Below are 12,476 nucleotides of genomic sequence, written 5' to 3'. Positions count from 1 at the left end.
GTTCCGAACCGCTTCATCCTCACTAGGGTCTGGAGCCTATCCCAGCAGTCTCCGGGCAGTAGGCGGGGGACACCCCGAATCAGTCGCCAGCCAATCGCAGGGCACACAGAGACAAACAACCATCCACGCCCACACTCACACCTAGGGACAATTCAGAGTGTTCAATCGGCCTGCCAAGCATGTTTTTGGAATGTGGGAGGAAACCGGAGCACCCGGAGAAAACCCACGCAGGCCCGGGGAGAACATGCAAACTCCACACAGGGAGGCTGGAGCAGGAATTGAACCCAGTACCTCTGCACTGTGAAGTCTACGTGCCAACCACTGGACTACCGGGCCGCCACAAAAACAGATAGTCATGTTTTATTTTATTAAATTTGGGGGGGGGGGGGGGGTTGCTGCCCACTGATGACTTTTCAAATTATCGCTGAAACATTTGAAAAACTAGGGCAGATTTTCATGAAGGCCAGACAATTTATAACCGTTTTACGGACTTTTCTGTCTTGAATATCACAACAGCTGATTGAGTTTGATCATTGTCACATTCGGCCCCAATGCAAGCAGAGTCTAACACAAAGGAACACATCTTTTCTTTGACGACACTCAACATTTATCCATATGCCAGCCTGGACCATTGCCTTCGTGCCTCTGTGCTTGTGTGGAGGACCTTAATCATCACAATTAGATACACGGCGACTTGTTTTCTGGTCAAATCAGATGGCAATAACAACAACAACAGCAAAAAACAAAGATAACCTCCGTGCAATGTTCCTTCTCTCACCTTTTCTCTCACCTTTCGGCTTCTTGCCATTTCCTGTTTTTAGGGCCAATGGGTGAAGTTCAAAGTGAGTGAGTTGCTGATTAACATGCATTCATAGTGAAGTCAATGCATGAAGTGCATGTGGTCACAAAGATTTCGTGCCGCATAGACATGGGATCCTGTACTCATAATGTAAGTCACTTTCTTACTTACTATCTGAACGCTTGTTGCATGTCAGGTACACTATACACAGATCTGATCCGCTGGATCTGACTGGCAGATATTTCGTATTGTATTGTCATTTGACCAAATAATGATGTCATTGACCTGATCCGCAAAATAACATGACAGCAAACACAGTCTGCACTGCCGCGGTTAATAATCCTTGGTTTCAAACTGAATCGCTCTAAATAGGTGGTAATGAAATTTTGAGTACCGGTAATTGTTTGTTTGTAACATTATCGTCCACAACATCTTCGTCACAATTTGGTATATTCCCCACAATTTTCACAAATCTATACTACGGGTATTAGTCAGTCCACACAAGGGGGTGTGACTTTTACAAATTATCGATCAATCTAAACGGCTTGCTCTCTTCGATGATGCAATGTTCATGGTTGCACAAACGCTTTTGGGGTCTCCTAAAAAGTGATGAGTTTGGAGGTATGAGGATTCCGTCTGCGCCTTGCAATTGTCTGGTGTACGTTGACTTGTTAACCGAGAGCCTCGCGAGGACACGGCCTATAGAAGACGGATGGATGATGGATGTATGGAAGTTTGTGTTATATGTTTTTCTGAGGTTGTGTCTCAGTGACAGCACATTGAGTCTGTTAGGTTTGGGAAAACGCGCTCACAGTTATTGACATCACTTTTTATTTCGACTTTGTAAGCATGCGAACGTTTTATAAACTGTAGCGGTTGAGAGGATGTAGATGAAGAAAAGATGTCGAGCGTTGCAATGGAAACAACGTTGATTGACATTTGCAAAATTTGATTAAACTAAACGGATCAAATTTGGCTGCTGGGGGGAAAAAAAAGTTGGAGAGGAAGACAGATCCAGGAAGCAGGAGATGATGACAAACGATAACAGTGCTCGTAGGATAAAGAGGAGAGAAGAAAGTAGAAAGAGTGTGTGGGTTACCACAAACATGTCATTGAGTGCTGTGTTTACGCTCTACTGCATCCCAAGGCTTGAAACCACACCACAGCACTCGTGCGCGTGCCTTCTGAGAAGCTGATGTGTGTCCTTGACAGACAGAATGTAAAATTATTTAAGCTTTTTTTTTCCTTTTACTAACTGAAGAATGACTATGCATGGTACCAACATGAGAATTAAAGCATTTTCATGTCTTCCATTTCTCCAAAAAAGAATCTGCTGAATGTCAGCCTCCAGTGACAGGTCAAGGTGTGTTTTTTCTTCACAGTACAACATTATCACAGTGGGTTTTTTAGTTTAGTTTTTTTACATTATGCACACTAAGCAAGAAGATGAGGTCAAAGGAGTTGTGGGAACTTCATGAAAGCTGTGGCGGCCCCGTATCGGAGGGAATAAATTGTCCAAAAAAAAGGAGTGGAAAGACTTAGAATGGGTGCAGAAAGATCAGTTGGGGAGGGGGTGGGGGGTTAATGACTAAAGAGGAGTGAGTCAACGACTTTTTAAAAAGTAAGGTAAGTTTGTCAGGAAAGGGTGGGGGAGAAAAGACTGAGAGGATATAGAGACAGGAAGGAAGAGGAGGGTTGGCAAAAGAGCTGACAAGAGGAGAAAGATGGAGGAATTAAAAAGGGGAAAGACGTGGATTGAAGCTACTGGCCCAGGAGGGAGAGAAGAAGACATGTGAGGGGAGGACAGAGAGGAGGTGAGGGGGGTGGTTCTTCCTTTAGATGCTTTCTGAGGTGAATGCTTGCAAGTAATTGGTTCCTGATGTTAACCTGAGCTTCGATGTGCAAAGAAAAGGCCCCTCTGTAACAGGCTAAAGTTTTGGGGGGGGGGGGGGGGGGTTTCCCCCCATGATGATCTATTTGACGCTACATTAGCATTTTAGCCGATAGTTCGTCCCTGAAGGGACAGTATAAAGCTACGATACACACTAACACAAGAACAAAATGGAAACTGTACCTATCTTTCAAGAATTTGATATTCCACCTCAGATTGGCTCTTCGGTAAACAAAGTGATTCACACAGAACCAAATGACCGTCTTTTGAAAACATCTCATTTCATGATGTGATTGCAAGTTGCTCATGTGTCGCTGTTAAAAAAAAAAAAAAGCATGAGCCCGGGCGTGACGACAACTCTTTCAGGGTGATTGCGCACTCGGGCTGTATTTGCCAGCAGAAATCCATTAGAAAAGGGACGCTATCGCAAAAGGTAGCGACAGAAAGCTTTTTTTATTGTCTGTCACTACCTGAGATGAAGGAAGTCATTGTAGCTATCTGTCAGCTCGAGTTTTTTTTCCTCTGCTCATTCAGTTGGGGAGAGCTAAGCAGAGTGGGAGACTGTCGACCTCTCATCTTTTGCTCTGTAAATGGGAGCCGCTGTTAATTCAAGTCAAATCGTGTCGATGTAAAAGAAGAGACGAGAGTGTATTATATGCTTGCAAAACATGCAAAAGGCTGCACTCAAACTCAGGTCCTGGAGGGCCGCTGTCCTGCATGTTTTCCAAGTCTCCCTGTTGCAACACACCTGATTCAAATGAGCAGGTTCAATGTCAGGCTTGCGCAGAGCTTGCTGATGATCTGATCATTTGAATCAGGTGTGTTGCAACAGGCAGACTTGGAAAACGTGCAGGGCAGCGGCCCTCCAGGACCTGAGTTTGACACCTATGCCTTATAGGCTCACGATTGGCTGATGAATGATGAGTGGAGTTTGTAGTCCGTTTTTCTAAATAACCTGGAATAGATGGAGATATTGAAATTAAATGAATGTTGGCAAGGAAGAATAAATGTATTTTATTTTACGTTTTGCCGTTGCAGTCTGCTTGCATTGGGGGCAAATAATGCAGTGACCAACCACATCCAGCAGATGGAGCTCTGCTAAAAAAGCTCATGTTTGCCGGTAATATAGTCCTGTTTAGTTCTTTTAGTGAGTCAAAGCAGCTCCCAGCATTTAGAAATTGCAGTTGATAGTTTGTCATTTTAGGCTTCTTGGCTCTCGTAAACTTCCCCCCTTCAGCGTCACCCTGACAACCCCCCCACCCCCACCTTCCTCATGTTGCGGCTCCATTTGTGCCATAAAACTTCTTTGCCCGTCATGTGCTCACTAACTACTTTTCCTTATCTGTTTTAGCCTTGCCTCATACCTCTGTGACAGGCAGGCTGACCAAGTCTGCTTTAAACTAAAACTGGGTTGAAACCGCATTTCAGTCCAGGATTAAGGGAATTCAGGCCCTGTGCTACACCTAGACACTGTACATTCAAAAATGACAGATGGATTTTTTTTAATCTACTGAGCGAAAAGTCAGATGGAGGAGTAGGCCGCAGTTTTAAAAGGGGAAAGAATCAACATGTTTTCATAAACGCCAGATGCAACTTGCTGTGCATGTTGAAGATTGTCCTGTTGACAAGGACCATAATATACAGAACAATTAGTCATAACAAACAATACAGGCCAAAAATAGACAACAAAGTTTATAAATAGATTAAAATAGTAATAATAGCACTGATTTGGGATCAACACTGAATGGTCTGACCTTCCGTTCCAGAAATAACACTGCATTGCAGCCCAAGTAAATATGACCACATTTGAGCCTTGAAAACTCCACAAGACTGTGTCCTTCCAATTATTCCAAACTACCCGCTACCTGTTGAATGTATATGGGATGTTTATATTGTATAAATGACATGAACGATTTCCACGCTCGAGAAACATCATTGGTCAATGATCCCGGGCAGAAAAATTTTTTAATTGCAATTTTATGCAAGGTTGACTGTCCTTTGTTCTTTGTGCATTCACATTGCAACATAACAACTGTTATGGCCTAATTGAGTAAAATATACAGTATATGTATATATATATATATATATATATATATTGTACAGTTTGGGGGAAAAATACATGTATAACAATATTGGCAGAAACTACAAGTCTTAGTCAGAGCTGGTGTGTCCCCACCAAAACTAGAATCGAGGACACACAATTGAGTCCAAACACAGATCGTACTTTGTGTAATAACTTTGCAGACAACCTTGAGCTCTTCCTTCCTGCTGACATTTTGACTGTCAGGGTTAGAGCAGTGGTTAGGTTTTCCCCTTCCCTCGTGTTTTCCTACTTTTCTATGTGGGCGTCTCCTCTGCTTGCTCATCCAAGCTACAATACATCAACAACAGTTCCTCTGTGACACTCTTAGTTAATGTTTCAGTCTTGCACTCTACTTTTCACGTACACACTCCTCAAAATGCCCTCAAAAAGTATTTGGAGTATTACATAAGAATTGTTTACTGGTTGTAAGGAAGATGGACTGATTGGGCCTTTGACCGCAGATGCTGAAACCAACTTCAGTTTCATTCGGTCTGCTTTGACAAAGTGCAGGAATTCCATAAGGGTTTACCAATGAATGTTGCGTACAGCAAAGAAGGAATAGTGAGTTGCCATTTGATCTCTCCGATACCGTTACAATTTTAGTCAGACATGCGGTAATTCAAAATCTATATTTCTTGCTTTAGCATCGAAAATAACTTGGAAGATAACATTTGACGTTTGACTTTTGTTACCATGAAAATCTGCAGCCACAAGCTGGTTGAAGCCAAATGCTGCTCTTCCAAAATAACTTTTGGTGGACTTGAGAATCATGACCATCTTGCCGAGTACCATGTTGAAGTTACACTAGTTCTTCTTGGACTACTGCTGGCATCTGCGGTCCGCTTCTCGGCTCTATGGGTAATTCTGTAAAGAAAGAAGAAGCTAAGATGACAAACAAGTCATTTAAAAAAAGACTACATTAGATTGTTTTATTGTGTGAAAGTCATAAATTAATAATTCCACAAAATGAGTCCTGAAGTGAGGGACGCCGTCAAGAAGTTCGACCAGACTTTTTTGGCAGGCCAAGAAAAATGCAACTTGAATGGTTGCTGAGGCAAAAACGCAATCGTTGAGCTCAAGGAAAGCCAAGGTGATTGAAAACGGTCCTCGGGGACAGAGCGCTCGGGATAAATTACGTCAGCCAAGAGTTCCCAACAGCTCTGGATGTTCAAGGGGCTCTGTTGTTTGACCCACCTCTCAAATTAAATGTGGACATAGGAGACCATGCCTCTGGACTAATAGACCAGGATGGTGAACTACATTTCCAAGAGCGAAACTGTAAGATCTATGCCAATAACAGGGGAACACAATCCTCAGCCTCCCTGGTAAAATCTATCCTGTGGTTCGAAAGAGGAGGATCCATCGTGTAGTTGAATCTCTGATATCTGAAAACACCCACCATCGACCGGCATAGGTGGTCATAACATATGCTGGTTTTATGCTATTTTTGCTGGATCAATATCCAATCAGCTTGCTTTGGTACGATTCAGCTACCAAAGGGCATGTATGCATAGAAGAGATCTGCGAGGATAGGATGTGACTAAAATGTATTAATCAGTATTATGGTCCTGAATACATAGCATCCGTCAGCGCTCCCACATATTTCTACAAGAAACAAAATTCAGCATGGCTTTACCTGCTGTCTCGTCTCCCATTGCTTCCTCCTCTGCTCTGACTCCAACAGATTGTAGAAATCATATTCGGGTCTGAGGATCAGCTCCTTTGGACTTTCCTCCATGTTGCCGGCCTCGTCCCTAACTTTCTGAGCCCTGAGGATCTTTTCGCGCTTCGTCTCACGTTCCAACATCTTACAGCAGCGAGACGGATACAACGCGTTCAGCAATGTGATGTAAAACGTATTCTGATGTTAACTTCTCAAGTAATTATTCAACATTTGGTATGTCTCACCTCTCCCAGGAGGGCCTGCTCATTATTCTGTTGGGTGCACAGTCCTTTTGAGATTTCCATTAGAGAGATAACACCCAGCTGAGAACCGCTAACGACCTTGCACCCAGCCTCATGCACCTGGACGCAACACAGAGGTTCATCACGCACCTGAAAAAAAACAAAAAAAAGCATCTTGTTGATTAAACAAGAGCAAAATGCTTTCACGGAAGCATGAGAGAACTCCTTGACACCTTGATACTTAGAGTGGGGTCATTCTGCTTAAACAAGATGTCCCAGATGTCCAGCACACCATCCATCTTCACGGTGAAGAAGAGCGAGGGTCTGACAGGACTCCAGCAAGCATCTGTTAAGTATGCCGACTGGTGCCTGCTCACAACAAAGCCCGGTCATTTACCGCTCCTCAAATACATCCGAGATTGAAGCAACCAAAAGAGTGTGAAAAGTAACGACAATGACAGACCGTAAAACCAGATGAAAACAGATGAGAACAAAATAAAATTGTACTTAGTCCACATGATCGATGACTCCTTGATGTCCTCTGACCAAATACGGGCGCCCCAGTCTCCCACGGTGAGGAAATTTTGGGAAAGGAAAGGGTTCTTCTGGATGGCATAGACAGGTCCATGGTGGCCATCGTATGTACAAACAATCTTCTCAGCCGGAGTCTCAGCTGCTCTGTTACAGTACACAACAGCCCCTTGTTCCGTTCCCACTATGAATGTATCTGGCTGTGGGTACACAGGATGGTTATTGTGAGCGCTCCAAAGCTTCAAATATTTGTAAAGATTTTATTCATCAGATCGAAAGGAAAGAATTAAAACAATGCAAGGTTACTGTAGATGTTAGGCACCACGGAGACAGGATGTGTTTTGGCATATTTTATTCCAACAGTCTAAATTGATTATCTAATGCACAGGTGTCAAAGTCAAGGCCCATGGGCCAGATCTGGCCTGCCACATCATTTTATGTGGCCCGCGAAAGCAAATCAAGCATGTCAAGTTTCATGATGATTGCTAAAGTTTGAATCAAAATTTCAAATTGTCACATGTCATCCCCAATGACTGTCATTATTCTTGATTTCTGATTTTAAAACTAGTTATTCATCAATTTGTTGTGCGCTGTGTTTGTAATATGTGGAGGTGATTAAACATTTATACGATTTCCAAAAATTCATAACGGCCCTCCAAGGCAAACCGTAGCTACAATGTGGCCCGTGACAAAAATGAGTTTGACACCCCTGATCTAATGTTTAACAGGTAACAATTTCCGAGCCCCAGGACGGTTTGAAGAAGTCAGTATGAGAATGCTAAACCAGCTAAAGCCCTTACACCCAACATGAGTTGCCCAAATATGAGCACTCCCTAACATTGTGACCCACTCTTGTTTTCTCTCCATCCAATTCAAAATATGCTGATCATTTTGGAAGGACAGAAACTAACCATAGTCACGCTGTACGCCATTGAGATGGCTCCTAAAGCATTGTCTGGGTTTTCCTTCCTACTCAGGTCCAGGATCAGTCGCTCTGTGGGCTCACTCATTTGACGCACATCCCACCACAGTATCTGTTTTAGAAAATAGTGCTCACTCAGTTTTGCTGAACCATCCAAAAAAAAAACCAAAAACAAAAACGTATGCTTTGTCAACCTGTCCATCGGTGGAGGCAGAGAAGGCTTCTGTCTCAGTAGCAGATTGCAACCAGATGATCTCGTAAACAGGGTCCATGTGACTCTTCTCTAAAGGGGAAACCTTCGTAGGGCGTTGGCCAGAACGAGGGTCCCATAACACTGAAAGAAAGGACACCTCATTGAGGATAAGCATGTCTCAAGGGAATCATCAAGTGTACTCTATTCATTTGTTGATGTTGTTTTTAAACCAGAACCCACTGATCTGTCCATTGAGGCTCCCACTGACAAGAAAGTTAAGGTCCTGGGGGTTGTAAGCCAGACAAACAAGTTGTGATGTCGGTTTGAGAACACTCCGCGGTTTGTTGGGGCTCTCTGCAACACATACACAGTAGTGAGAGACTGTGCGATTCTCAATCCGTCTTGTCTACTTTACCCACCAATGTCCCAGATGTACGAGTCTTTGCTTAAGTCTGCTGTGGCTTTCTGCCACTCAAGGCAGGAGTAAGCCGCCGCCAGGTTTGAGCCGCCACTGGGTTGCCAAGAAAGACAGGTGATGTTTCGTTTTACCTGATTCGGGTCTCTGAAGAAATATTTTACAACGAGAGGCAGTAATTACAGTGTAGGGTGAAAAATTGGTGGTAGATCTTTTAAGAACAAAGGGTCCACTACCTGTATTTATTGACGATCTTGACCGAAGGTGCTTCCTGAATTTCATCCAGCAATTCCTCATCCTTAAAGTACTCTTGGTAAATGTCCACAGCATTGTTCTGTCCAACACATTGTGCTATAAGCTGAATGACAGAACATTTTGAGATTTTTTGGGGGGTGAGGGTAACTGGTTGTGGTAGCAAACCTCTGTATTTCTTGAAGAAATGGTGGACTCATTTGTGAACTTACCTCGCCGAGCACCTGAATGCTATTCATGTAGATTTCATCTTTCTCCACCTTTTTTCGAAAACGAATAGTTTGCTCCATCTCTAGTGAGTTGATATCTTTGGGCCACCCTCCTTCCACATGATTTATTCCCTGAATGTCATACTCGACCCTTTCTGTGTTAATCTGGAATCAAACATTATCAAAAGGCCTGTTTCAAGAAGTGCACCGACATCTCACCAGCAGCCAGTGGGTTTGAATCGTATCTTGACATTGAACCCTATTTTCCACACTAAAAGGTGCACTGGATTATGAGGCTCACCTTCAATGAATGGCCTATTTTGTAATTTTTTTTCACATATTGGACGTACCGCATTATAAGACGCAATTTACAATGCATCCACTAGATGGAGCTACGCTCAAGGAAATGCCAACAGAACGTTCAGATATCAGTAAAACTTATTTAATCAAGCAGCGACACAGTTCACTTAACCAACAGCAAGTTATGCCATTGACTCGTTAACGTTGAACTCTCTTGCCGCTGCTCTATTTCTATGTTCAACTGTGTAACCCGATCGCCTTAAATTTGAACTCTGTTCTGATAATCTGATGTTAGAGAGTGGCGTTTCGGTCACCTCATGCTCCGACATTTCCCAGCAGCCTTGCACTCCCAGGTCTCTTGTCTCCTTCAGAACGAACTGCATTGCCAGTTTTGGGTTCGGAGGAAGATCGACTAGCAGCTCCACATGACGGTCTGAAAAGAGACACTGGCGACCAAAGTCACTACGCAGCTTCACATATTCATGAACGATCTCCATTCCCGCTGATGGATGACTTTGAATAAGGTCAGAAAGGTAGGAATGATTGCACTGAAAGCACAAACGGGAGTGGGAAAGAACAAGAAAATCAAATGTCGTTCGCTTCTACCGTTGTTGCTATAGCTACAGTAACATTTAACTTGATAAAGGAATTAAAAAAGGCAAAATCACATCCAATTTAACTAACCTTCGAGCTAAACGATTATAAATAACTAAAGCGTTGTCGTCACAAAGATTAAAACATCACGTCAAAGACAGGAACTATGACATCATGTTGTGATGTCATTTTCAAATAGTTTGGTTTCAGTTGCCCCACCAAAGATCCCAGACATAGATTATTGATGTACTTGAAGAGAGACTCCAAATGAAGAATGTCCGACGGGAGGATCTCAGATATTTTGTCACTGAAACATGTTCAACCGCTGGCAGTTGATTGATGATTGGGGGCGTCGAAAGACTGCGTGGCTGCAAGACTTTAAAACTAAAATAATGTAAGCAGCATGTCTGGTTGTTCTGAGACAAATGAGAACAGCACATTGTTCAGTGTTTTGCGGCTTTAACACTTCATTATATGGGAGAAGCAGCAGGTTAAACACCTTAGTAAGTGCTCGCAGATGGTGCTGAGTTGGCAGATGTAAATGTCCCTTTGGCAAATACTTTCTCATGGAACGAGAAATGGAATATGAGACCATTTTTAGGATCAATGGCACGCCCGCAAACATAGCCAGCATAGTCAGACGGGAGGAAATATTTTGAAGATAATATATAGAAGGGCCAATAGGTAAAGAATATAGTCTCTCTTTTGGGTCTTTTTCCCTGTTTCTCCTTCACTGTAGACCTCACGCCCTTCCTGTTTCCCTCAAAAAGTTACAGAAAAAAAATGTGTTTCCAATTAAGCACTGGGGGAAAAAGAACAACTCACAACTGCTGGGCGCTTTTACAACTCCCCCTCCCTCCAAATAGCTCATTCAAGTGTACTGTTAGTTTAAAAAAAACACATACAGTAAGTAGGCTTATGACACATTTGGAGCTGTGCATATATTATTTAGATATTTGACTCGTGGAATATTTAGTTGCATTATTTTTTTTATTTTTTATTTTTTTTTTACACAGGATGGACTGGAATCAAGATTCAACTCAACTCAATCATATTTTTAGTGCACTTTTAAAAGATTCACAGCTGCATAAAAAGTGATGCACTGTACATGAAGTAAACATCAGACCTATAAAAACCAAGACGGTTTAAACAATACGATAATAAAGACAGTAAACACAAGAACAACTGTGCAGAGTCTCATGCTGAGTCAAAATCCAAAGAATAAAAGTGTGTTTTCAGACGAGTTTTATAGATAGGCAGAGAGGGAGCTTGCATATCATTTAACAGAAGCTCAATCCATAGGGAGGGGCCGGCAACGGAAGAAGTTCAATCCCCTCTGAGGCTCCACTTAGTCCACAGTACCTCCAGTAGCGTCTGGCTCGCTGACCTGAGGCATGGGACAGATCTGTAGAGGGACAGGAGCTCAGAGAGGGAAGGTGAGGTGAGACCATTTATAGATTTAAGGACGAAAGAAATAATTTCAAAATGAACTCTAAAATGCACCCGGAGCCAGTGAAGGGAGGCCAGAATTAGAGATATGTGCTCCTCCAACGACCAACCATTTAGGAGGCAAGTAGCAGTATTTTGGACCAACTGGAAACATTTGAACGAGATTCCAACATAGAGCACTGTAATCTAGCCGAGGTGTACCAAAGGCACAGCTGTCTCGCAAAGAAAAACAAAAAGCTTCATTTAACAAGAGCACAAATTTGCCAGTTCAATTTAAAATCAGTATTCAGTTTAAAAGCCAAAATAATTTGAGACTGTTGGCTTCAGGTAAGATGCGAGAGGGCCCAAGTCAACAGGGTCAACTGTACAAGGGCCACTGGGATCAAACACTTCAGTTCAACAAGTTTGAACACAGAGTTCAACAAGTTTATTGTCATCAAGGCTTTGATTAATGAAAACTGAATTGTGTTTTAATACCTACACATATTTATTATAAGGACATTCACTGCTTAATCTGTGATTTTTTTGGTCTAGGAAGTTTACTTAAGTGAAATTTAATAGAACTAATTTTTTTGTATGGCTTTTTCTAAAGCGCCACGTGACTCCTAATTTATTGATCGAATCAGTTCTGCTCAGCATTAAAAACTGAAGCATACAGGGGAAATAGCACATTCCCAAACAGTTTGGGGCAAACGCTCACATTTTTGTTCGGTTGCGCACATGCAGCAAACTCCAGCGCCTCACATGACGTCACGTACACACGCACGCGGACCCATAGTGCAAAATGACGGCGAAATCTAGTTTTGTATATTGTTGTTCAATCAACAAAACTAGATTTCGCCGTCATTTTCCACAGTGGCTCCGCGTGCGTGTGTACGTGACGTCATGAGCAGAAATCAAGGTCCCTTCCTGGCGCGTGCACGCATCGAGGAG

General features: G+C 42.7%; 1 protein-coding gene across 1 annotated transcript; it reads right to left on the bottom strand.

The window, feature by feature from the left end:
- Window positions 1-4,820: 4,820 nt before the first annotated feature.
- Window positions 4,821-9,997, bottom strand: LOC147192093 (dynein axonemal intermediate chain 2-like). Its single transcript, XM_086135071.1, has 12 exons — window positions 9,815-9,997; window positions 9,204-9,365; window positions 8,976-9,097; window positions 8,744-8,886; window positions 8,565-8,678; window positions 8,326-8,465; window positions 8,121-8,243; window positions 7,186-7,409; window positions 6,912-7,047; window positions 6,682-6,798; window positions 6,410-6,580; window positions 4,821-5,637 (listed from the first exon to the last, which is right to left on the bottom strand). Exons 1-12 carry the CDS (start codon window positions 9,995-9,997, stop codon window positions 5,626-5,628), a joined length of 1,647 nt encoding a protein of 548 aa, XP_085991197.1. The 3' UTR covers window positions 4,821-5,625.
- Window positions 9,998-12,476: the final 2,479 nt, after the last annotated feature.

This window comes from Hippocampus guttulatus, chromosome 17 (assembly GCF_054856545.1).
Source record: "Hippocampus guttulatus isolate MCC_2025c chromosome 17, RoL_Hgut_1.0, whole genome shotgun sequence".
NCBI lineage: Eukaryota > Metazoa > Chordata > Actinopteri > Syngnathiformes > Syngnathidae > Hippocampus > Hippocampus guttulatus.
Note: the sequence above shows the minus strand (reverse complement) of the source record. Positions and strands in the feature narration are given on the sequence as shown.

What these genes read in the sequence shown, in the direction of transcription:
- LOC147192093 (XM_086135071.1), bottom strand. Translation starts at nt 9,997, where the DNA reads ATGGAGATCGTTCATGAATATGTGAAGCTGCGTAGTGACTTTGGTCGC. An exon ending in GGGAAATGTCGGAGCATGAG is followed by an intron (nt 9,366 to 9,814) that starts GTGACCGAAACG and finishes GTTTGATTCCAG; the next exon opens with ATTAACACAGAAAGGGTCGA. An exon ending in AGCAGGCCCTCCTGGGAGAG is followed by an intron (nt 6,581 to 6,681) that starts GTGAGACATACC and finishes CGCTGCTGTAAG; the next exon opens with ATGTTGGAACGTGAGACGAA.